This window comes from Cryptomeria japonica, chromosome 7 (assembly GCF_030272615.1).
Source record: "Cryptomeria japonica chromosome 7, Sugi_1.0, whole genome shotgun sequence".
Taxonomy (NCBI): Eukaryota; Viridiplantae; Streptophyta; class Pinopsida; order Cupressales; family Cupressaceae; genus Cryptomeria; species Cryptomeria japonica.
In genome coordinates, this window is record NC_081411.1 from 706,746,091 (window position 1) to 706,771,990 (window position 25,900).

A 25,900-nucleotide genomic window follows, 5' to 3' on the forward strand; every position below is an offset into this window, starting at 1 on the left:
TATAAAAGGCTCAAGCTCTTCATTTTGTAAAGGTTAAGAGTTAGTTCATAGAGGTTAGAATAGCTAATGATCGATAGTGAATAGAATAGAAATTAGAGTAAAGTAGGAAGAGGAGGCAAGAAATTGTTGCCTTGATTGTAAATGAACCCTTTTCACATTGAAGATATGGTGAAATGTGTTGTTTCTTTACAATACGCATGGTCTCTTGTTGAACCTTCATTGTAGATAGTAAATGATTAGATTGAATGAAGAAAATTGTTGAATGCACCTGTGTGGAATCCGTCTAGTCCATACCACTAGCCTCTTACTGATTGTAAGTGCTTCCTGCGTGGTCAACTAGCATAAAATGAGCTTAATCTTAAGTCGTTACACGTCTATTGTTCATGCATTATCTTGAATGGTGATTATTGTCTGATGGTGTACGATTTGAACGTATTGGAAGCATCCCTTAGAAGATCGCACTGAGTTGGTGTAGGATTGTTCAAGCCTGATGGTGAGACCCAACCCAGTAGGACTCCACCTAGTTATTCATCCATCTTCTCACATTCTAGGTAGTAGAGTAGTAAGTCGCCTTGTGATTCCAGCAAAATCACATTATACCACGAAGAGCTTATCCACGAGTAGAGATCCTACATAACAGAACCTTAAAGTTTCTCCGATTGATCCTTCCGTGATATCTTCAGCATTCGGGAGCTTTATTCAAGAGAGGATAAGGTACCTTTAGGTATTTTATTCTGTGTTTGGTCGTGTATAAAATACACATCAACATGTTCTTTCTCCTTGTTGCTCCTAGCTAAGTAGTCAGCAATGTCATTAATAGGTTGTACCTCTATCATTTTCTTACTTTTCTCCATACTCCTCATCAGCCAATCAGGAATAGTGGCTATCTCCATACCATCATCAAGACATATCTCTTGGTCAAGCTCTCTCAATGTCGACATAACATCATCATCATCATCATCATCATCATCATCATCATCAGGATTATCCCTGGTCAAATCATATACATTCTTTCCCAAACTAACCTCCAAAAGGACAATGGGAGATCCCGACTGATCATCATCCTTATTAGGTGGAGCAGATGTAGTTGTGGCATGTAAATCTTGAATATTCTCTAATAATATCATTGTGTTGGAACATTGCTCAGTGTCTTTGTTCTGTTTTGGCACTTCAACTTCCTTGATTGACGAGACATTGAGGGAAGGTGAAGGAATGATAGTCTTTTGTTTTTTCTTCTCAACCTCCTCAACCTTCTTCCCTCCAACCTTGACTTCTCCTGGTATGTTCTTCCTTTGCTTGGGAGCGTGACTCTCCTCATCCGCATGAATCTTGATATCACTAATAGTCCTCTGATCATCTTCGGAAGAGGATTCCTTCGGTTTCATCTTTTCATAAGTGAAGGTAATGCCCATGTCAACTAACTTGTTCATCTAATGGTCTACCCATCCTCGGGAGAAATTCAAGACTTCTCTCATCAACACATTCAAATCTATCACTTCTTGTTCTGACCAGTTAGGCAATAGAATCGCCCTCTTCATTTCATTCTCATATTGTGGATGCGTATGATCCTTGTCATCTAATACTTGATCAGGAATGAGGAAAAGTCCACACTTCCTCATGAAATCCACTGACATTTTGGACCACATTCTTCTTTTCATTGCCTGCTCGTCCATCAGGTTGGTCCAATAATCTTCTATGTCTACCTTGTGGATGAACTTATCTCCCCTAATCCTTCCAACTTTCTTATCTGGATCAAACCTTTCTCTTTTCTTGTATGTTGCAAATCGATAGAATGCAAGTTCTTCAACTGCTGCGGCGGATTGGCAAACCTCCAATGTCTTCCCTATGGAAATAGGTACTGACATGCTCGTTCTATGTTTATCCTTTTGGATGGAATCATATTCTAGAAGCTGTCTCACCACCTCCAACAAGATCATTCTGTCAGAAGGATACCTAGGAAGCCTGTAAGGTTTAGATTGAAATCCATGAATCCTTAGGTATGTGAAAGTGAGAAATTGTATGTACCACGATACATATTTCTCTATCAGCTCTGTTGCCTCCTTGGACAACTTCCTGTGCATCCCGCCTTGCAACATATGCGTTATGTACATAGTGAATGCATCATTCACTCTCTTATAATCTTCAATTCGATACATGTTCAGTTGTGGATAACACTCATAACTCTTGAATTGTCCTTGCCCATTTTTGACTTCACCTCTGCATATCAATCCTTTGTAAGTAACAAATCGTGCAAGCAGGTACACCAAATAGGAAGTCATGGCGAATGACTTGGACCTCTCCATATTCCTCAGCCTAAAATCCAGATTGTCACTTTTGATTTTGGACCAATTAATCAGTGTTCCTTTCAGACAATCCAAGATGAAATAGAACATCCATCCATCATATATTGCACCTTGCGGCATCCCCATCACTCGGTTAATCAGGATTCAGGAATACTAAATCACTATATTCATCTTTGAAGTCTGTGCACATGAGTGTCTTGGTAGCCTTGAAATGATGAGTCCTAGGCTTGATCATCCACTCCTTGTTCACTACAGTCTTGCACACATCCATCTTCTTTTTATATCTATCTTCATATTCATCCTTGGTTATATCTTTCATGTCTACTCCACGTGGAATTCCAAACTCGTCAGCAATCGCATCCTCAGCAAGGTAGGCAATGATGGCACCCTTAGGAGTTTTGTTCATTCGGGAGCAAGGATCATAACATCGTGCACACTCAAGGATAAGCTCACTACACTGTATGGATTACAAAAATCCAGCGGCCTGATAAATACCACTCTTCATAATGTTCACATAAGCTGGGGAAGGAATCTGGCTTCCAATTCCAAACATCCGTTGCCACGTCTGGACCATGTTCAGGAAATGCATGTTTATGTCTGTAATCTCCTTCCATCTGGATGACATCTTGGATTCTGGATAGAATCGCGTCTTAACTATCCTCTGTTCTCTCCTTTCCTTGATTCCAGGCTTCGACATCGTACCTATACGAAGCTAGAAGTTAGAACTTCAGAAAATCAATCCTAATAAGCTATTTTCAGAATTAGGAAAGTTCTGATTTCTTAAAATGTAGACAAATTTGGGAATAGAAATCAAGAATTTTGCCCATATTTAAAACGAATTCTGAAAATAGAATGTAAATACATAAAATTAGGGTACAAGACCCTCATGAAAACTCATAAAATTATTCATTTTCAGACTTAAGAAAGTATGAAGACACCTCCTTACACTTAGGAAATTTACCCAAAATAGAGCGCAAAGGAGTATACTGGATCAAGAAATGACTACGGAAAGGTGTGAAAAGGAGTGTTTTCACACAAAAAATGTCCGAGGACACCCTCTCAAAGTCAACAATGGCTGCCAAAAGTCTGAAGACAACCTGCAACTGTGTAAATTACTCCTTAAAATCATGTTGCAATCACTCAAAAGGCAAAATATATGATGAAAATCAATTTCTTAAGGCAAACATATGGGTAAATCTGAGAATGTATGTAGAGCTGGAAATGAAAGTTAACTCTGAAGACAAGTCTGAAAATGGAGTTTTCAGACCTACCAGCACCCAAATGAAGATAAACTCAGAAAATGGCTCCGAAATGAAGCAAAAATGCTTCCAAAGTGAAATCGCCTATGTTGACAAGTGGCTGGAAATGGTATTTTTCTGAGGTCAGCTCCTTATCAATGGAGTTTCAGACCTGTAACAGCATGTAAATGGTCTGAAAATACACACAAAACTCCACAAAACTCCTCTAAATGCAAATCGTCCAATTGGAATTAGCTGGGCAATGAAGAATGAAATCTGAAAATTAATTACCAGCCAACAATAGAGGTCACATAAGTCTGAAAAATGATGTAAATCAGGTTTGAGAACAATTATCAGCAAGTTCCCAACAATGGCGCCACCACCTAAGGAGACTCAATAGCCAAAATGGAGGTAAAATCCTCCCAAAACAAAAATCGCCCAACTCCTATATTGGCGCCACCCTCCCAAAATCGCTAAAGTCTGAAAAATGATGCTTCAGACACACCCAATGGCAGCTAAGAAAAATCGCCGTGGCTGGGAATGGAAGAAAAATGAACAATAAAACCAATCTTCAGCCCAATGTGTCAACTTGACACTTCGCCAGCTGGAGGAAAAAATCGCCTAAGTATGAAACACACTTGGCAAATATAATAATATTATATTGCTGGCCACTCCCCTTTTAAATTTTGCTTTCACGTTGAATTTTCACCACACAACCAATGTGGGATAAAATATTTGTACTCATACTTGCCTAGGAAAATCAATTTGCTTCTAGAAGATGAAATCATTAAATGCTCATTGCAAATCATTTATTAATTGTTTTTATTTTTTAAATAATTGTCAACATCATTAAAAACAATTAAATTTGGGTCACTTTATTAAAAAGATTTTAAAATTTCATCCAAAATTTGACCCATGGGGAAAATCGATTTCTATTTGGATTAAAAATCCAAATAAAAATACTTCAAATTTTTCAAAAATGCACATTGGGGAAATTTGACCCCTATCTAGATAAAAATCCCAACAAATTTTCATCATAAATTGCACAAAATTGCCTTCAATGGAAAATCATCCCAAGTTTGAAGTCAAAATCCTGACAAAAAATCATCACTTTGGCCAAAAAACACCTCTGGGGGAAAATCGACCCCAGTCTGGATAGCAATACGGACTTAAAAATCTTCAATTTGCACTTGGTGGAAATTGGCACCAAGTCTTGAATCACTATCCGCACTAAAATCCACAAAAAATCGTCATGAAAAGCTTTGGTGGAAAATCGATAGTCATCAAGAATCCTCACTTAAGTCATCCGCAACTTCATCCACACTCCCTAGGGGAAATTCGAAGGTAGTTAGTGTTGAAGTGTTTTTTAAGCACATGCGAACACATAATAAAATACCCAAGAGTATCTTATCCTCTGTTGAACAAAATCTCTCAAATGCTGAAGATTAGCTTAAGGATCACTTGAGAAGACTCCAAGGTTCATGAATGTAGGGTCACTACGTGTGGATATGCTCTGTTTGTTGATGTGATTATGCTAGAATCACAAAGGGACTTACATTTGAATGCCTGAATGCTTGATTTTTTGGAACTTAGGTCCTATCTACTCATTTGGAAGATAAAAAAAGGCAAAAGAGATGGGGTTTGAAAAGTCTACGCTACTCCTAAAGCCTACAATGTAAGAAGATGAGTGAATGACTGTGGAATCCTACTGGGCAAGGTCTCACCATCAACTTGAACAATTTGACACAAGCTTAGTGCAATCTTCTGAGGACTTTTCAAAGATGTTTGAATCAATACCATCAAACATTGATCACCATTCAAGTTAATGCATAAGCAATGAGTGTAGAACGATTCAAAGTTAAGCTCATATCATTCCAGTTGACCACACAAGGCGCACTTACAAGCAACAAGAGGCTAGTGGTATGGACCAAATGGATTCCACATAATTACATTCAATAAGTTCCTCCATCCAATTTAATCAACATGAAAACAAAATGAGAAGTAGAACCATGAGGCTTATTGAAATAACAAATTTCACCATAACTTCAATGAAAAGAGTTTCTCATTTACAAGTCATATCAACAATTCTTCCTTCTCCTAATCTATTTCTATTCTATCCTCTATTCTATTCTTATTCACTAATCATTAGCTATTAACCTTTACAAATGAGAGACTTGAGCCTTTTATAGTGCTCTCAATACAATTCAATGGTTCAGATCAATTTGAGATCAATGGCCAATATTTTACAATGAAAACCCTAATTAGGGTTTGTTACAACAAACTCAATTTGGCCAATGAAATAATTACAACACTTTGGCATGACCAATAGATAACAAGGGTAGGTGTCTCAAAGTTTGTGCCATCACTGGTGAATCAAGTACATTGAATCAAGACATGCTGAGGTGGAACTTCTTTGATTGGCGAGTGGTGACTGGGACGATGACTAGGATTCCACCTTTATCCTGCACTTGTAGGCTTGGTAGATCATCATGAAGGAATATTTCTTGATACTCGACATTATCCAACTTCAACAATGATGACGATGATCTTCTAATTTTGATTAACTCTTCTGAAATTGTCTTCTCGAATGCCTTGATCATGGAAGTGCAAGGTATAAATCTTAGTTTTGAAGTGTTGATGATCTTCCGATGTCACCATTGTCTTTCTCCTTTGGAATTCCTTCTCTTGTGACTCCCTTCATGTCGTTGATGTTGTAGATCATGTCTTTGTATAAGTGAATGCTTCTTGTGTGATTACCTTCTTGTATTTGTCTATGAAGTTCCCTTTAGGATATATTCCTTGCATCTTAATCTTGATGTTGAAATTTGATCCTCGAGCGACTTGTTCCATTCTTTCTCCACATTGATCTTCATGTTTTCTTTCTCCATCTCTTGCAAGTATCAAATACACTTGATATATAAGTTTAATAAGAGCATATAAAGAGAATTCGCCTTCATGAAAGGACACTTGAAGTTGTTTTTTGCTCGTGCAGAGGAGCTCTTGAAGTTTACTCCACCCTTGATGTTCATCAAGTTCACCTTGACCTTGCTTCTCATGAAGTGATCTTTGAATTCTCACCTTTCATCTTTTCAACTCAAAATGACTCTTTCCAATCATCAAATCTCTTCCAATGGAGTGGTCTTGTAGTCAATCTTGCAAATTCACCCTCAATTAGGAACACATGAAGTAGAATTCACTCCATAACTTTTACACTTGAAATTCGCTCTTGAAGCTCATTTCATGAAGTTCGCTCCTCTCTGTCCTTTCATGAAGTAGACTTCTGTATGCTAGAGGGTGAAGTTCGCTCCCCTCCTTGAATTCATGAAGTTTTCTCATGTTGTTGAGTTTGTGAAGTTCAATATGAAATTCTCTCATGCATGTTAATTCATGAATTTGAGATTTGCTTATGTAGGTTTGAAGATGAAGATTGCTCTAGATGGTGTGCATGTGAAACTTGTTTTAATCATCTTGCTTATTAAGTTCTCGTCTTTCTCAACTCATGAAATTCGCTCCAATCTTCCAAGTCATGAAGTTCGCTCCAAATCTCTGACTCAAGAAGTTCACCTTTGTAGAAATTTGCTCCATTTCTTCAACTCCTGAAGTTCTCCCCAAATTGCCAAGTTATGAAGTTCACTTTTGTAGGTCAAGTTGTGATGCTGAAAGTCGTTCATGTGAGCTTAAATATGAAAGTTGCCTTAAGGAGTGTGCTCATGAAGTTTGTTTAAGTGAAATTCGCTCCAAATTCCTAACTCATGAAGTTCGCTCCTAATCATCAACTCATGAAGTATACTTGTATGAACTTCGCTCTATTTTCTTGACTTGTGAAGTTCACTCCTAACCATCAACTCATGAAGTATACTTGTATGTACTTCGCTCTATTTTCTTGACTTGTGAAGTTCGCTCCAAATGTTTTCAACATGAAATTCGCTCCAATTTGCCAACTCATGAAGTTCGCTCCAATTTGTCAACTCATGAAGTATACTTGTATGAACTTCGCTCTATTTTCTTGACTTGTGAAGTTCGCTCCAAATGTTTTTAACATGAAATTTGCTCCAATTTGCCAACTTATGAAGTTCGATCCAATTTGTCAACTCATGAAGTCGCTCTTGATCATCAACTCATGAAGTTCATTTCAAGTTGAATCCATTCAAGGCTAAATGCCATCAATCATTCTTCATTTCTATTTCAATTTTTCTCATGTAGGCTCGTTCATGTGTGCTCATTGATGACGTTCGCTCCAAAAGGTGAAGTCATGAAGCTTGCTCCAAAAGTGCAACTCATGAAGTTCAAGTTCGCTCCAAGAGCTCAACTCATGAAGTTGAAATTCATTCATGTGTGCTCATTCATGAAATTCGCTCGAATCTTCCAACTCGTGAAGTTTGCCGTTGAACGTTCGAACATGAAGTAAGTGCTCTCAAATTTCCTTCATTGTTCCACTTTCACCATGAAGAAGTTCGCTCCAAATCTCTCAAGCATGAAGTTCACTACACAAGGAGTGTTCATGAAGTGGAGTTCGTTCCTTTAAGAGGAGCACTTTGAAATGACCGTCAAATTAGCAATCCTTCCTTGCTCATGGTTGAACTCCTGATATCTAGACTTTGTAAACTTACTTACTTCACACTCATGTAAGACTATCCATCGGACTCTTGACTTCTTGATGACCTAGATCCCTCTAATGCAAAGGCTAGGAGCTAAAGACCCTAACACGACCTAGAAAGTAGGAAAAAAGTGGGGGTCCCCATTTGCAATGGGGTGATGTGTGAATACCTCACAACATCTAGTGCCACCTCGAATAAATGTTCTTGAACATCTCAAATATAAAGACTTAATCCATACTCAGAACCTCCAGAATATTCAACCGAACTTATCAAGAGACTAGAAAGTGTACTCAAAGTAGAAGAAGAATCCCGAACTGGATCAAGGTAACTCGTCTTTGATTACCCATGTGTGTGCAAGTGTATTCATTCCCCTCAACATGAACATTTTCACTTCTAAGTTCCATCGTGATTAGCTACATAGTTTGTCTAAACTTCATAAGCATCTTGGATAGAGCCTCGCTGCTAGTCGGATGTCTATAGCCCCGACGAGGTTATCGCTGTAATCTCACGAATATTACTACATTGCCAACCGGGCTTCCATAGCCCCAATGGAGTTACTTGCATGTTCCCATAGCCAATGATTTTGATATTTCATTTTCTTTTCTCTTGACTTTTCTTTTTATCTCATCTTTTCTCTTTTGATATTGCTTTCTTTTCTTTTATTCCGTCAATTCCTTTGGCTCATAAGCAATGAAGCTTACTTGGGTTTGACGATTATAGTGGCGCTGAAGCTAGACTTTGGATTTTTCAGTAATCATGGCTTCGCTCGAAAACCATAATGACTCGGAGTTTATTAGTGTGTAAAGATATAGTAATCAAGAGATGTCGGTATCAAGAAACAGAGAGTGATTCCCTTCGAAGTCAAGTACAAGTCCTAACCAAATGATAAAGTCGAAGAGGAATAACTTTGGATTCAAAAGCACTTCATGAATAGATATCTAAGAAATGAACCAAACATAAGATCCAAATTGTTGCTGGTGTGTGAGTAAACAACACCAACGTCTTTCTCACAAATGAAGGTTTTGTTGTGTGTTGCACACACTCCTTGTCGCCAACAGGGTCCCCCTCTTTGGTTTTCAGCCTTCATCTTGTGGAGTTTTGAATTTTGATTTTTGTCCGTCATCCCTTTTGTTGGGATCCAGGAAGTGGTGAAGCAATAAGCTTTGTGGTCATTAAAAGAAAGGGCGTGTTTGGATCTTAAGTCCAATGGCCTGGGAGTTCTACGCGGAGAGTTTCACATTTTGAATACCCAAAGTCAATCCAAGGGAAACCTAGTTTTAAAGCTTGAGAGTCTGCTAGGTAGGCAAGAATGTCAATTCCAGAAACTTGCAAAATGGCCTTTTGGGCCGAATTTTGCCAAATGGAGGAAAACGCCTAAGTTTTGAGAGTTTTCAAAACACCCAAGTTGGCCGACGTTCGCCAAACCAAGGTGAAACGCTAAAGTGTGAAACTTTTCAAAAGTGTCCTTTAGGCTGATTTTCGGGAACCAAAGGGAAAATGTTAAAGTTATAAAACTTTTCAAAATCGATATTTGTCCCAAAATTCGCTATAAGGGTAAATGAAAAATTATAAAAGCTTGCAAAAGACCCTTTTAGGTCGATTTTTCGGAGATAAAAGGTAAATTGAAAAATTATAAAAGCTACAAAAGACCCTTTTAGGCCGATTTTCGGAGGTAAAAGGTAAAGTGAAAAATTATAAAAAAGCTTGCAAAAGACCCTTTTAGGCCGTTTTTCGGAGATAAAAGGTAAAGTGACAAATTATAAAAGCTTGCAAAAGACCCTTTAAGGCCGATTTTTCGGAGGTAAAAGGTAAAGTGAAAATTTATAAAAGCTTGCAAAAGACCCTTTTAGGCCGATTTTCGGAGGTAAAAGGTAAAGTGAAAAATTAAAAAAGCTTGCAAAAGACCCTTTTGGGCCGAATTTCGGGGGCCAAAGGCAAAATGTTAAAATTGTAAACCTTTTCAAAACACACATTTCAGCCGAAGTTCGCCAAACCAAGTTAAAACGTCAAAACTAAGAAAACCTTGCAAAATTGCTATTTATCCCGATTTTTGCCAAATCCAATCGGGCGTTAATATTTAAAACTTTTCAAAACGTCTTCTGGCCCGAAAATCGGCGAGACGACTTGGAATGCCAAATCGAGAGGAAGGTGTTAAGTTGGAAAACTTTTTATAACGCCTCTCTCAGCCGAAGTCCGAAATCGCAAATAAAGAAGGCAGGCGTCTTTTTCGTAGGGTTTGCAAAACTGCCTTGTAGACCGAAAATGCCGAAGATCATGAAAGTCGTGATATTTTGGTTAAGGGTGCTATAAGTTTTAAACTTGGCAATACCTTTTCAGTCTTCCCTGTCCGAAATCACAGATTAGGAGGAAGGCGTTAAAGGTTGAGAGTTTGCAAGCTTGTTTTGCCCCGAAATTGGGAGTGTCGCGGTTTTTCAATTAGGCGTTTTTTTAACAAGCTTGCAAAGAGTGCCTTTAGTCCGAATATCAGCAAGTATAGTCCAATATCACGCAAGAGGAAAAAGGCAAAAGGGCAACATTTTGCAAAACCACCCAAGTCGCCGAAGTTCGCTCATCAATTAGGCAATTCGCCAGGTATGATTCAATTTTTTCCTTCAAATCATTATATATGCAAAATTGGTCGTCTATTTGAAACATTAAACATGGCGTAGAGGCGAACCTGCCAAAAAATTAGCCTTGCAAGACAAATGTAGACTTAGGGAAAATTTTGAACATTTTAAAAACTGAACTTAAGACTTCGAGTGCAAAATTGGCAATCATTGAACACCTGAGCCCTGAACCGCAGCCAAGTAGCAAATTTTAAACAAAGAACTTAATAGCATTTCACTTCCAAATTAATCAGGCTTTTTTGTTGAAGCATCGTACTTTCTTCAAATTTTCAGTTTTCCCATTGATCCTTATGTCCTAACATCATCCTCTATTTTGACTAACTTGTTTGTTTCCTTCATCTCGTCTCGTAATCTGCATCCGGTTCTGTAAGATAAATGCCTAGATCTGTGGTAGAATCCTCAAAGACGCCTGGTGCAACCGGAACATCTCGGGCCTCTAAATCTGACATTCCCCGTAAAGGCGAGAAGATGAAGTATCAGTACCAGAGAGGACTGAGGGAGTCAAAAGTCCAGAGCATATGGGAAAACATAGGTGATATTGATTTGGGCCACATAGACATTCAGGACTTCAGAGACCGGGTATATTCTCCTAACGCTTATGGCAAGCCCAGGCGGATGATGGAAAGTGGTATCGCTCAGGTGGCAGGTTTCCTTCCATTCGTGCAGAATTATGAGCTAGTAGTTGAGGCTGCCCAACATTATCAGCCAGAGACTAGGCTAGTGGTTCTAGAAAATATGGTGCTAGTTGATTTCACACCTGAGGCCATTAGGGATGCATTTGACATCCCATTAGTAAAAAGACCCCCAGAAGTGACTTTCATAACGAGCATGGTGATATGGTCACCTTACTCAGTCGGGTTATGGGACTCCCTCAGTCAAACTTTTTTGAAGAGTGCCGGATGTTCTACTTTACGAAACAGGTCTTTGCCGGAAAATCCAAGTTCGACTGGGCCCAGATCATCAGTGATAATATCCATACCTAGTTTTAAAAGCTGGTCGAACTTGAAGAAAAGAAGTACTTCACCATGACCTCCTACCTAGTCTATATGTTCGCCCGACACCAGCTGTTGACAGGATTAATCAAGAAGGGTGAAATCGGGAACGGGCCCACTCAGGTAAAGGTGTACAACTGCTACCCTCAACTACATTATTATGACATAGCTCAAAGGGAAAAGAACAACGCTACTTATACAGTTGGTCAATATGAGCGTGTCAATGACGCCTTTACAATGCGCCTAGTCAGGTTGATGCAGGGGGGATTGCACATAAGGCTCTCAGAGCAGGCTACCATTTTGGTACAAAAGTACGGCGCCTGGTTTATCCAATTCCGTAGGTTCATCTATATTAGAATAGCCGTCTTTGAGGGAGCTCTGTTCTGACTTCCGCGCTATCCCATAGATAAAATAGTCCTTTTGAAAGTTGCAAGGCAGGCACATCCAGCGGGCAGTTTACTCAGAGATAAGAAGCAGTCCGGATTCACCTGCCCTATGGTTTTGGGTGCTCTCGATGTCCATTTCAAGAATTCAATACAAGCTGACGAGTCACTTGCTGAATTAGCATCTTATGACCTACAGGAACATTTCCCCAGGAAATGTTTTGATCATGACAATTTGGCAAAAAGAGCCTATGGCAGGCACTACAGAGCAAAGGCATTGATTGAGGTCTATTGGAGAAATTGTTCTGATGACTATGAGGTTTGATGGCATAAATATTCAAGGCTAAGTGTGCAGCAGGTGCGGCTTTATGAATACCGTTGCGTCCCAGATCAGGTGACAGATTCGGGCAATTGCTTGCAGGTCCAAGAGTTTGAGGCAGTAAAGTACCTCTTGCGAGGAATTGATTGGTCTCAGGATCCGATTACTGATTTTGAGGCAGTTATGGCAGCTCTAGGAAGGTATACCGATCACTAGTTATCCCAACAGATTGAGAGACTAACCCATGAAGGAATCCAATTTACATACCATATGATGGGCAGTCTCGATTCCCAGTCTTCGGAAGATGAGGGAACCTCAAGTGCTTCGAAGGAAGAGGTTGAGAAACCCAGAAAGAAGAGGAAGAAAGCCAGAGCTAATAGAGGGACTCGAGCATCAAAAGGAACTAGAAGGGAAAAGGCCCCTATTAGAAGGCCTGAGGTCAGTTCGTCATCCAAGGACCATAGTTTGGAGGATGACGTAGTTGAGCTTGACTATATACCTGCTTCGCCCTCCCAAAGCGATGTTGATGCATTCGAGGCTAATAATCCTCCGACACAAGATGAGCTAGATGCAGAGGTCAGGATCATTGGTTCTAGTGAACCTGGAAATCAAGTTGAGGAAGGAGAAATTCTGCCTAATCAGGAGGCTGATATGCATGAACTCACCTAGGGGAGTCGACATGAATTACAATTGAATAGCGCCGACAAAGATGACACCACCGTTGAAGGAGAACGCAAGGTGGATGAGACCCACGAGCCCGACAGAACTAAAGAGCAACCATCACAAGGGGATACTCAATAGTTGTTCAGTGAGGTGGGGGAGAACTCGGCTATAAGTAAAGGGCTGGATACTGCATCTTTTCCTTCTATGACAGATCAATTGCAGATAGGTAGTGGGCCAGCTGAAACCTTTAAGGAGCAAAGTGGGAATTTGGCCATAACATCCAAGCAAACCATCCCTCAAGATTGGTTAGTTGCTCGTGCACATCGGAAGGCAGCCATCAAGCGACCTATCAACTTGGAGGATATCTTCTCTCGCATAGAGGAAACAAAATCCAAAGGCAAGAAAAGGCCCAAGATCTACTCCTGGATCACCAAGGATGAGCAGAGAAACCACACCATCCATATCGCTACCCCATGTGTCGATAAGCCAACAAATCAAATTGCATTGGCCGATTATAGCATTACAACCATCCCGATAGGGTGAGCCACCAAAGAGTAAGAAAGGGAAGAGTTCAAGGACTCCGTGCAAAATATGCTCAGGCAACTCGACGAAATGACTACTGAGAGGGATATGTACCGAGTTTGTGCTGAGCAGGCCGAGGTGTACATTGATCACCTGCTGAAGCCATTGCAACATGCCCCCGAATCTCACGTCCCCCCATTGGCATTGGCACAAAGGACTACAATAGAGTTTGAAGGAGTGCGTGATACCGCCAAAGCTATCAAGGAATGGATTCGAGACATCAAGGAAAAGGGAGAACACATCATTGAAGATGTAAAGGAAATGGCCCACCACCCGGAGACCATTTTTGTCAAATTGTTCGAGGTAAAGAGGGAATGTTTCAAGGTTCATGAGGTGGTTGGTTCAATTCTTCCCCTCATGAGGGCTCTTTTTTGGACCCACACGCAGGTTCCCACATTGACTGCTATCCTGGATCCTTATGATATCAGCGTTTTTAAAGAGTGGTACTGGACTGCCAACATGAAGAATGAAACAAAAGACACCATTAATAAAGAACAGGAGGAATGCGAGGAAATTTTGAAAAACATGAGGGATCTTGGTGGAAAGATCCTCCGATCAATGGTTCTGGGCTGGAAGAATAGTTTGTCCGAGGACCAAGTACAACCAGATTGGGAGGATAGATTGAGAATTGATAAGGTCGCGTACTCCACGGAGGACCTAGAGTTTGCCAGTGGATTGCAGTCGGACATCCTAAGTTTTGAGGCTCATTGGTCCGATTGGAAGGATGGGCTAAAGCATGTAGATCGCCACTTGGAGGGTATGCAATATAAAATACACCATCCTCCTATGCCTCCAAGCATGGTACTATTCCAGCTATGCGTCAAATTTCAAGAATATGTTCGAGCAGAGCGTGCAGCAGGTCGGGACCTCTGGAAGGAGTATTTGCACGGCGAGGATGAATTTTTGGAAAAAGGGTCTACAGCAGAAAAGGAGAAAGTGTTTTCATAAAGTGCAAGTTTCCTTTAAAATCTTAAAAGGCACTTTTTAGGCATAAAGTTCATTTCTAACTGCCAAAACAGTTGTAAATTTTGAGCTCCGTGCATGTGCACTTTTTGGAGCAGCTTTTTGGTAGTTATTAATTACCTTTTTGGGTAGTTATTGTTTCTCCTTTTGTTGATATTTTGCCTCCCATTTATGGGTATGGGCAGTTTTGATGTAGGATGAATCTGGTCTGCTTATTTAAGTTTAAATCTTGGCCATTCATCCGTTTTTGGAAGTCTATATAAAGGAATTAGTTCCTCTTTGTAAAGAAAAGTCTAAGATTGTTGCTGAAACTCTAGCGAAATTCATGCAGAATTAATGGAAATTAAAGCTGTCTTATTTCTTTGTGAGTGCATGGTCTCCTTCATCATTTAACATTCTTGTTATGTATTTTGCTTTCACATAGTATTTTTGGGGTAATATTTGATAGAAACCTTGGTGTTCATACCATTAAGGATTGGCTGATTGCCATTCCCCCTGCATGGTTAGTCTGAACCCATTTATGTGCTTAGTTCGGTTGTTAAACATCAAATGAATGGATGCCAAATTCTGTATTTATGTTTAGTAGCATGAAAATCCAACTCCCTTCGAAGATTGCACTAGATTTTACAACATTGTGCTTTATTAGCTGATAATGTTAAATCTGGTTTTTTTAAGGTTCTCGTCTATCTTCTTGAATATGCTATCTTAGATATAGATTAATTAGATATTTTCTATCTCTTTTCCCTTCCTTTTTTCCTTTTTTATCAAAAAGAAACCATACAGTCAAGCTGAAATAGTATCAATTAGAGGCAAAATCAAATGATATAGGACTGATGAACTTTAGAGAACCTGTTCGAAACCGATTCCGTCTAACCTTAAGTCCCCTTTGTGTTTCCAGCAAAACACATCAAACTGCTAAGCTATCTCGCAGTCAAGACCTGGCAACCAAAACATTGAGGTCATCCCCATTGATCAAATTCACACAGCATTAGGGATTTCCTTATCTCAAGAGAGGATAGGATTCTTAGTATTTCTATTTTGCATTGGCTGGATGAAGTCGTAAGTTCTGCGATTTTAGACGCGTCAACAGGTTCCCACCTAGGACACCTAAACTAAGCAAAATGATTGACTCGAAAGCAAAACAAACCCAAAGCAAACTAAGCAAAAGCACACTAAAGCAAACCAAACCAAGGCAAACCAAAAGCAAACGAACTAAAGAAAGCAAACAACTAAACCACTTGAGCCACTCAAGATCATGAGTCAAATGACTCAAGGCAAATTAAGAATAAGGCTCAAAAAGACCTCTAACTAAAACACACGAAAGGAAAACCTACTCTAAAGCTATATATGAGACTCCTAGACTTGACACGACTCAAAGAAGCAAAATATGTACATGGTTTTACATGATTTCTCCATATGTGCAACACGAGCATGGTAAAAGTGATAGTTTGCAGTTGAGCAAATTCATCCTTGAATATGGAAAAGCAAGCTCTCACCATGTATCTCTCATATTCAGGCAATTCCTCACGCAAGATAAGCAATTGAGGCAATTCATTAGGACCATGATCTATCCACATGCAAGTTGTTTCCCCAAAACCCCTGTAATCAAAATCATAATAACTTTCAAAGCTAGGCTTAAGGAAAGAGGCAACTTGGCATGTGTCAAGCTCGGATGGAAATTCTTGTGTGTTTTCTAGCTTCGCATCATAAGAAGAGAGATCATCAACCGCTTCAGGAGGTTGTCATTGATGATGTATCATTCCACGAGCATTGACAATATGTTGATCCTCACTTGTGATTTCTTCTTGAAACAAGCTTAGCAGTCCTTCGAATAGCTCAACATTCTTTGCTTTCATAATGACTTCTTGCTCATCTCTATGCATAAACCACGCATCCTCATGAAACTTTGTAAGCATATCTTCGAAAATTAGGGACTCCTTAATAGATTGAGCTTCAAAAATTTCCTCTAGTTGATCAAATACAATCTCTGGTGGCATGTCATCCTCGAGCGTTGTCTCGGGAGGCCGGAGTTTAAGATGAATTAAATCACTCACCATAACTTGTTTGTCTTGAAAAAATTTGACAGTGATTCCATTTGTATTTTTTCCATGAGATCTTTCAGCGCCCCCTCAAATAGTATGATGGTGATAACGTCTCTGAGTGTCCCCTCGAATTGTTCTTCATACTCGAGCCCACGATGATTTGCAATTCTTCATTCAACATTTCTATATGATTGTCTTCTTCAAGGGTGCTATTTGAAACTTCTTGCATTTCATTCTCAAGGATCTCCTTTTGTAGCATGAATGAAAATTCTTTAAGGAATTTCTCTTCTTGTTTGATTATTTGCTCAATATTGTGATCATTGCTTGCCACTACTTGAACATTCTCAATTGTTTCTTCAACTTTCATTTCATGATATTCTTCTTCAGGTGCAAGGTATGGTGAGCTATTTGCTACACTATGTTGATCATCAAGTGAACTTGTGGCATCATCGTGCAACTGCCTCTCTTCACTATTTGGTGATGTAGCAATGTCATGTTCATATGTTCTTCTAAATTCGGCTGCGAGGTGTGTACCCCAAGATCTATTCGTAATACACTCTTCTTCGGATAAGACTGGCATTCCAAATTGGTATCTAACTTGGTTGATAGCCATTTCACACAATGAGCAAGTAAATTTAGAGTGGGGTGCATTGTGAATCCTACTCCACAATGGTAGCAATATGTTTTCTAAATGCATTTCACCACTCAAGATAAGCTGATTTTCGATCATCCATAAGAAACTTGAGAGGGGATCCTTTCTTCCTAGGACACTGAAATTGCTTTCTTCTACTTTTGGTTTGGAGACATCCCAAATGAAGATCTTTCCTTGCGCCGCCGATTCCATCCTTGATAGGTATGTTGGGCAATGTATCTCATCATGTTCATTCGTCTCGTGGATTCGACACTGCCCTGGCCTTGCAAACTCGGACAAGCGGCGTGGGTAAAGCTATATATTCAACTCCACTAAAGTTGAGGAATATCAACTTCTTGTTCATAATGAAACTGTTGTTGCTCCATCGAGAAATCTTTCCTTTTGATTTTTTTGATTTTCTGATTTTTTTTTTTGATTTTCTAGTTTTTGACTTTTTTATTTTATTTTTTGGAATAGAGATCTTGCAAATCTCAAATTTAGCTTTGAAAGCTCAACTGGTTCCAGTTGCGCGAACTGCTTCCTTTCTTCGCAAGTCTACCAAAGGGAGACTTCCAACATCAACTGCTTCACTCATGTATCCACAATCATGCCTTCCTTGTGCTCCAATTCTGTCAAGCGTGGAGGATGACTCCCCACCGATCTTCCTTGGATTCACCTATTTAAGAGTTCACATTCACTGTCATGCCTTCCTAATTTTGTTGAGCATGGGAGGAGGGTGAAAAGTCCTTTAAATTACTCCCTCAAACATAAACTAATAGAATCTGGATATCAACTGTTCAGGCATTCATCGTGATCAGGCCCTCCTAGCACCAATTTTGTTGATGTGTTTTTTAAGCACATGCGAACACAAAATAAAATACCTAAGAGTATCTTATCCTCTCTTGAACAAAATCTCTCAAATGCTGAAGATTAGCTTAAGGATCACTTGAGAAGACTCCAAGGTTCATGAATGTAGGGTCACTACGTGTGGATAAGCTCTGTTGGTTGATGTAATTATGTTGGAATCACAAAGGGACTTACATTTGAGTGCCTGAATGCTTGATTTGCTGGAACTTAGGTCCTATCTACTTAGTTGGAAGATAAAAAAAGGTAAAAGAGATGGGGTTTGAGAAGTCTATGCTACTCCTAAAGCCTAGAATGTAAGAAGATGAGTGAATGACTATGTGGAATCCTACTAGGCAAGGTCTAACCATCAACTTGAACAATTTGACACAAGCTCAGTGCAATCTTCTGAGGACGTTTTAGAGATGTTCGAATCAATACCATTAAACATTGATCACCATTCATGTTGATGCATAAGCAATGAGTGTAGAATGATTCGTTGTTCGAATCGATACCATTAAACATTGATCACCATTCATGTTAATGCATAAGCAATGAGTGTAGAACAATTCGTTGTTCGAATCAATACCATTAAACATTGATTACCATGAAGATCTGTTGACATCACTTGAAGAATGTTCCATTTTAAAACTTAGTCAGCAATCTTTGACTTGTTTTGACCTCAATTATGAGCAGGGTGGACTTTGTTGAGTTTGTGATTCCCCATTAATCACCGTGGGCGAAGTTCTTCACACTTAGGAGCATAAGGCGGACTTTATAGCACTTAGGAACCTCTTTCTTCCTAAGGCGGATTTTGTTTGATGTGTGCACCTTAAACTTAATCAAATTTTTCTCTCCTCAAAGCGGATTTCCTTGGTTCTTTCCATTCTTCTTCATTTGAGCGGACTTCACTTAGCTTGTGCACCAAGGTGAGGGCGGACTTGGAAATACTTGATACCCTTAGCACACACCATGAGGGTGGACTTGCTTGTTACCTTGACCATGCTCACACACCTCTAAGCGGACTTTCCTTGAGTGTTACTTCCATAAGTTGTAGGGCAGACTTTACTTGTTCTCTTCCCAAGCAGGAAGGTGGACTTCATGCAAACTAGTCCTAGGTGGACTTTCCTTGGCTTATGCACTTGGTCTTCAAATCTCCCTCAAGGCAGACTTGGTTAGACTTATGCACCATTTACTTGCTTCTTATCTCACCTTAGGGCGGACTTCAAGAGGAACATGATTATGCTTTTGCTTTGGACTCACCCCTAGGGCGGACTTTGAGAAGGTTTAGAAACCTTGGAGAGTGGACTTCATTAGCTTCATGCCACATTGCTTGGGCGGACTTTTTGGAGTTCATGACACTTATACTTCATCTTGGGCTGATTTTTTCACTCATGTGCACTTGGGAGGGCGGACTTTATCACTCATGCTCCAATGCTATCAAGAGTAGGGCGGACTTTGTGAAGCTTGAGGTACCATTGCACTTGCACCTTGGGCAGACTTTTTCCATCTCTCCTACATGGTGAACTTTGGAGTTCCTGACATAACATTTAACACCAAACATGATTAGCCAGACTTAGAGAAATACTTGGAAAACTTCAAAATTTGATAACTTCTTCAATTTTAGCCATATTAACATGATATTTGAAATCCATACTCAGGTAACCCATCCAAAGTGCCATGACCCCTAAAATGTAGGAACTTAGCTTTTTGGGTCAAAACTTGAAAATTTCGACTACGATCGATGGAGGTCAGTGGTACGAGTGCAAACCCTAGGTCCCCACTCCAAAAAAGCAAAAAGAAGACATCCCTAAAAAAATAGGGAAAAATTTCTAAAAAAAGCCATCCCGGGGATTGAGCTAAAAATGCCAAAACGAAACTGCCTAAAAAATAGGAAAAAGCAAAAAAGCAAACTTTTCAAAAATAGAAAGTTGTCCGAATTCGTTCAAATCAATTGCATTCTTCATCCTTTGGCCTTTTTAGGCACTTTGATGGTGTCTAGAATCTGTTATCACTTGGTTTGCAAAAACTAACTTTCAATCCTTGAGACTCAAACCGTTCAAAACTTGACAGAACTGAGCAAAATTGAAGTGGAAGGCCACGGGACACTAACAAAAACCCTAGAAAGCAGGAAAGGAGAGGGTCCCCATTCTCAATGGGGTGATGTGTGAAAAAGGTCACAACAAGACCCCATGATGAATGAAGCATATTTTTGCCATCAATTACAATAGTAAGGGCCATGAAATTGATCGGTGCATCTGACATTTTATAGGTGGCTAGCTAATGAGACCTGCAAATTTTGCCTTAGAATGTTATGCTACGCTGTAAGATAAATTCTGGGAAAGTGTCTAGTAGGCAGATCAATTGCCATAATGATGACCTGCTTTTAATTCCTGTTGTCTGCTCACTCCATTTATGCAGTCTGGTTTGCACAGAGCAAAAAAACTGGTGATGCCAGGTGTGAGTCCCAGGTAGATTTTGAAAGAAGACTACCACCTAATCTGTCCCTTCATCTGAAAGAAAGTTTTGCATTTCACAATGTACAACATTGCCATGTTAAGTTGTGGTAACAATTCGCCTTTTCATATCAAAAGGTTGCTCAACCATAGGCAAATTCTGTGTTTTGTGTGCTGCATTCATCAATTATAGTGGAGTAACATTTTCCTGTTTTTACAGCTAAAGAAACAAGGAAATTTTAGAAAGCCATGAATGGACAAAAGCTTGCGCAGAATATATGTTAGTTATTTGATTTGTGTTCTGCCTTACTCTAGTAAGTCAGGTAGTATTTTCCTGTTTTCCCAGCTAAAGAAAAAGAGAATTTTAGAAATCCATGTTTAGGCCGGAGCATACTCAGAATTGAATATTTTAAGTGTTATGTTCTGATTATGGCTTTGAGTTTCAAGCATTCTTGATCTGGGTTTTGATGGGAGGAATGAGGCATGAGAGTTACCTTTCTCACCAACTGAGAGGAAACTTTCCTAATGGTTAGGAATTTTGAATATATTTATTTTGGTGGCTCCACAAGCTAACGATATTCATACAATTTTCAGATATATCATTACTGCAGTTCACCTCTTAAGATGTGAGAGAGGAAATACCTTCATATACCTTCTGCAAGGAGAATGTTGTATGCAATAGTGCTAATGGTTTTTTAAACTACAGGGTCGTTCAAATCGAGAGAAGATCACAGAAAGCAGTTGGAGTTAGAAGAGGCTCGGAAGGCTGGACTCGCACCAGCAGAACTTGATGAAGATGGAAAGGAGATCAATCCTCACATCCCTCAATATATGTCATCAGCTCCATGGTATCTAAATGCAGAGAGGCCGGTAATTATTTTTTAAACTCTCTTAGTTTTGATTGCATTATTTTTATGTTAAAATCACGCTATTATTCCAATGTTTCTAATGTAATTGCCACTAATTTGTTCATCAGAGTCTGAAACATCAAAGGAAATGGAAGTCAGATCCAAACTATTCAAAGGACTGGTATGACAGAGGTGCGAAGGTCTACCAGGCTGATAGATACAGAAAAGGTGCATGCTTAAAGTATGTATATATCACACTATGCTCTTACACATGCATAAAAACATATATTCTTAGATGTTCTCTTCTGTACTGAAATGGCAACTAGTATTGTTCTTTTCCAGTGGGTTTACTTGACAAAATGATAAGACAAAATGGACACTAGAGTTTTTTGGATTATCAAATGTTGTGTTTTATTATTTTATAAATTTCCAAAAATGACTTTGTGTACCAGCTGTGGGGCAATGACACATGATTCCAAGTCCTGTATGGAAAGGCCTCGTAAAGTTGGAGCAAAATGGACAAACAAGCGAATAGCACCTGATGAGAAAGTTGAATCCTTTGAACTGGATTATGATGGAAAACGTGATCGGTGGAATGGTTACGATCCAGCCACATATGCCCGTGTCATAGATAGGTATGATGCCAGGGATGAGGCAAGGAGGAAGTTTCAGAAAGAACAGCAATTGATAAAACTAGAGCAGAAGAATAATAATCCTGAAAAAGAAGGTGAGGACAGTGATGAGGAAGATGATGAGGATGCTTTAAAGGTCGATGAAGCTAAGGTTGATGAGAGCAAGCAAATGGATTTTGCCAAGGTAGAAAAGCGTGTGCGTACCACAGGAGGTGGTAGCACAGGTACAGTTAGGTTAGTTTCTATTTTGATCCTTTTTGTAATCAGGTTTTTAACTTTTTAGTTGATTGTACATGTTGCACCATCTTTCATTTGGATTCTGATTCACTCTTACGTGCATAAATGTACACCAGAAACTTACGAATTCGAGAAGACACGGCCAAGTACCTTTTGAATTTGGATGTAAATTCAGCTCATTATGATCCAAAGACTCGGTCCATGAGAGAGGATCCTCTGCCTGACAGTGATCCAAATGAGAAGTTCTATGGGGTATACTGCCTTTTATCAATGTATATTTGAATTTTTCTTACAATATTGATGTTCTTAAGGGTCAATTATCTTCTTATTATGATGCTCTGGGTTGATTTGCACTTCATAAAATTTTACAGGGAGATAATCAATATAGGACTACTGGCCAAGCTCAGGATTTTAAGCAACTAAATATACATGCATGGGAAGCCTTTGAGAAAGGACAGGATATTCACTTACAGGCAGCTCCATCCCAAGCAGAACTGTTGCACCAGGAATTCAAAATAAAGAAAGAAAAATTGAAGTCCCAAACAAAGGAGGATATCATGCTCAAGTATGGAAATGCAGCATCTGAAGAAAAACCTCCAGTTGAGCTTCTCATGGGTCAAACTGAGAATCAAATTGAATATGACAGAGCAGGCCGTGTAATTAAAGGCCAGGTAAGCCATATTTGAACATCCTCCCTTTGTTCTGTGATGAGATGAATTGGTTTGAAAAGGCTAATTGAAAATTCTGTACTGGTAAAATATTTCAATTGAATGGCTAGTTTTTTCTTTCCTCCTGTAGGCTAGACATGAACTGTTGATTCAAATGTCTGTTTTCAGGAAAAAGCTGTACCAAAGAGCAAGTATGAGGAAGATCTGTTCATTAACAACCACACTTCTGTTTGGGGTTCCTGGTGGAAAGATCATCAATGGGGTTACAAATGTTGTAAACAAACAATAAGGAATAGCTACTGTACAGGGTTGGCGGGGATTGAAGCTGCTGAAGCAGCAACTGATCTAATGAAAGCTAACTTGATTCGGATGGAATCTGTAGAAGGTTTTTGCCCTTTGCTTTGCTCATAATACTTTTTTTATCAAAATATTAGTTAAGATGCTGCTTTTTCTTTGATTCTTGCCATAGCCTTTTATTCATTCCTTTTCCCATTGCAGAAAAGCCTCCACAACTTGAAGAAAAGAACCTTGCAACCTGGGGTTCTGATGTACCTGAGGATCTTGTTATTGATAAGAAACGTCTTACAGAGGCTCTCAAAAAGGTACCGACTGAAGATCTTGTTTGCAAAATTTCTTTTAAATAAACATTGTAACATGCAATCTTACATAAGTCTATATACAAAATAACAATCAAGTTACATGATTGTTCTCACCCATAAATGTTATGTTTATCAATAACATTTGGGGAATTTATTTTGATGCTTGCACAACTGGATCCATTTAGGAATATGATTCGAAGGGCAAAGGTTTTATCAGAATTTTTTTGGTAAATTCAAAAGAAGCTTTACTGTTAACGGCAAAATAAAATAAATATATATACTTTTTGTACAAAAATAATTAACAAAAGAGCAGTTACCTCTTTTCAAAGTCAACAAGGTGACATTACAAATCAAGTGTTGCAAATTGATTACATAATCATACCAAGAGAAAGCATAAATCAATTAGTGGTATTTGTAATTGATATTGACCCAATCAGAGCATGTTTTTGCTAAAAATTATATTGAGTTCTGAAAAGGTGAAATGGATCATTCTTATAAGTCAAACCAGTACCTTCTCAAATTGCATTATAATTTTGACAAATGCCATGGAACTGTCAAGTATTCAGTCTTACAAACATTGATTTGCTATGTTTGATCTTACCAGGAGGATGAGAGGAAAAAGGAGGAAAAGGATGAAAGAAAACGTAAATACAATGTTAAATGGAATGATGAGGTAGGAACAGTTTTTGCTTTCTTGTTTTCCAAGTTATCCTGGTAGATTAAATACACTGTCACATGCCTCTGTTAGAAATTTATTTATGTTCGTGTTTGCTTCTTGCAGATCACAGCGGAGGATATGGAGGCATATCGAATGAAAAGAATTCATCATGATGATCCAATGAAAGACTTTCTACATTGATTTATGTGTCTATATCTATGATTGTCTGCTACACCATTAAGAGAAAATGGCAAGGTAGATAAAAAATTATGTTCACATTGTATTTCATATCTACTGTTGCAGTCTAAATATTACAGAGCCATAAACACAATATATTAGACTAATCAAATAGGGTTTGGTCAGTTATTTGTGTGTGTATTAATGAAAACAGAATGTAAAATATTACAAATGTTAAAATATTATGTATATTAAAATATTGCTATGGTTAAATTCCTTGTTCTTGAGAAAAATGTTGAGATCATTACAATTGATTGATTGATTCTAGCAAGTTTTGACAAAATCTATAATCAATAAAATAGTTTTCATTTTATAGTGATCGAGCTTTATAAGCATTCAGTCATGGCAATCCTCTTTCTGAGTTCATATTTTATTTAGCGCCAGGCTGTTTGATGCCCACAGAAGTGTGGCAAGGGTTTCAATATCCTCATTTAGGTTTTATGGTGTACTCAGCACCATAGCCATTTGATGCCCATGAGAGTATCTATGATTGACAGTTTCGCTTGTGTTTTTTGAATGTTATTTATTTGAATGCCATGTTTTGATTTAGAGTTGAGTTTATAAGCAGGGTGCAAACCACCTTTGGTGGTGATATATTTTACTAATTTTGGCTGCTATCGTCAGAAAATAAAAATGTTTGCAGTTGTGGTAAACTATCATTGAGCTCTACAAAGTTTTTGACCGTGAAATGTACATCATGTCCAAATTAATGACACTGTAGTTTGAGTTCTATCAAAAGCTGGGGTTGGTTGGGTAAGGGAATCTTTAATAATGTTTTCCTTTTCCTCTATTATTTATGACTAACCCCCATTTCTATTCAACCAAAGTCTTAAAAAAAGGAGACCCATTGTTCCTTTGCTTCTTATTTTGTCCATGGAAGGAGTGGCAGAATGATTAAATTAATGATAGCATTAGCAGGGATTAAAGCTTCTTGTGAACATAACGATTGCAGAGATTATATTTTCACGTGGTTGGATGTTATGGTTTAACTCTGCTCACAATTTATCATTCATCTTTCATCAATGACTTGTTCCTTGGTTAAACCTCTTTAAAGAAACTCAATTATAGAAAAACTTATCAATTTTTTTTTGCAAAAGCTGACATCATTCATCAAAATCCCATGTAAATTGCCCTAGATTCCATGATTATTACTAACACGGCCTGCAGTGGTGTGGTCAGACCATGTGGACCATTGCCGGCTTGTGGTTGTTATCATGTAGAAGAATACTACTTTCTAATTTCAAAGAGTGTGAACCTTATGGTATATCTCAGCAGTTGAGGATTTTGTTTCATGGTGATACTCTATAAACTTCAAACTAAAAACTTGAAACGTGATACTCTATAAACTTCAAACTAAAAACATGGGCTTCAAAATTCATAG

At 38.7% G+C, this 25,900-nt stretch overlaps 1 protein-coding gene across 1 annotated transcript in view; it reads left to right on the forward strand.

The window, feature by feature from the left end:
* LOC131040230 (pre-mRNA-splicing factor SLU7) overlaps positions 1-24,735 on the forward strand; it is a 50,223-nt gene extending 25,488 nt beyond the window's left edge. The window contains exons 2-10 of the mRNA XM_057973120.2: positions 21,347-21,510; positions 21,617-21,729; positions 21,941-22,354; positions 22,474-22,609; positions 22,729-23,028; positions 23,194-23,410; positions 23,524-23,627; positions 24,229-24,297; positions 24,406-24,735. Of these exons, the coding sequence (XP_057829103.1) occupies positions 21,347-21,510; positions 21,617-21,729; positions 21,941-22,354; positions 22,474-22,609; positions 22,729-23,028; positions 23,194-23,410; positions 23,524-23,627; positions 24,229-24,297; positions 24,406-24,483 (1,595 nt within the window). The 3' untranslated portion in view covers positions 24,484-24,735. The remainder of the gene's footprint in view (positions 1-21,346; positions 21,511-21,616; positions 21,730-21,940; positions 22,355-22,473; positions 22,610-22,728; positions 23,029-23,193; positions 23,411-23,523; positions 23,628-24,228; positions 24,298-24,405) is intronic.
* The last annotated feature ends 1,165 nt before the right edge of the window (positions 24,736-25,900 follow it).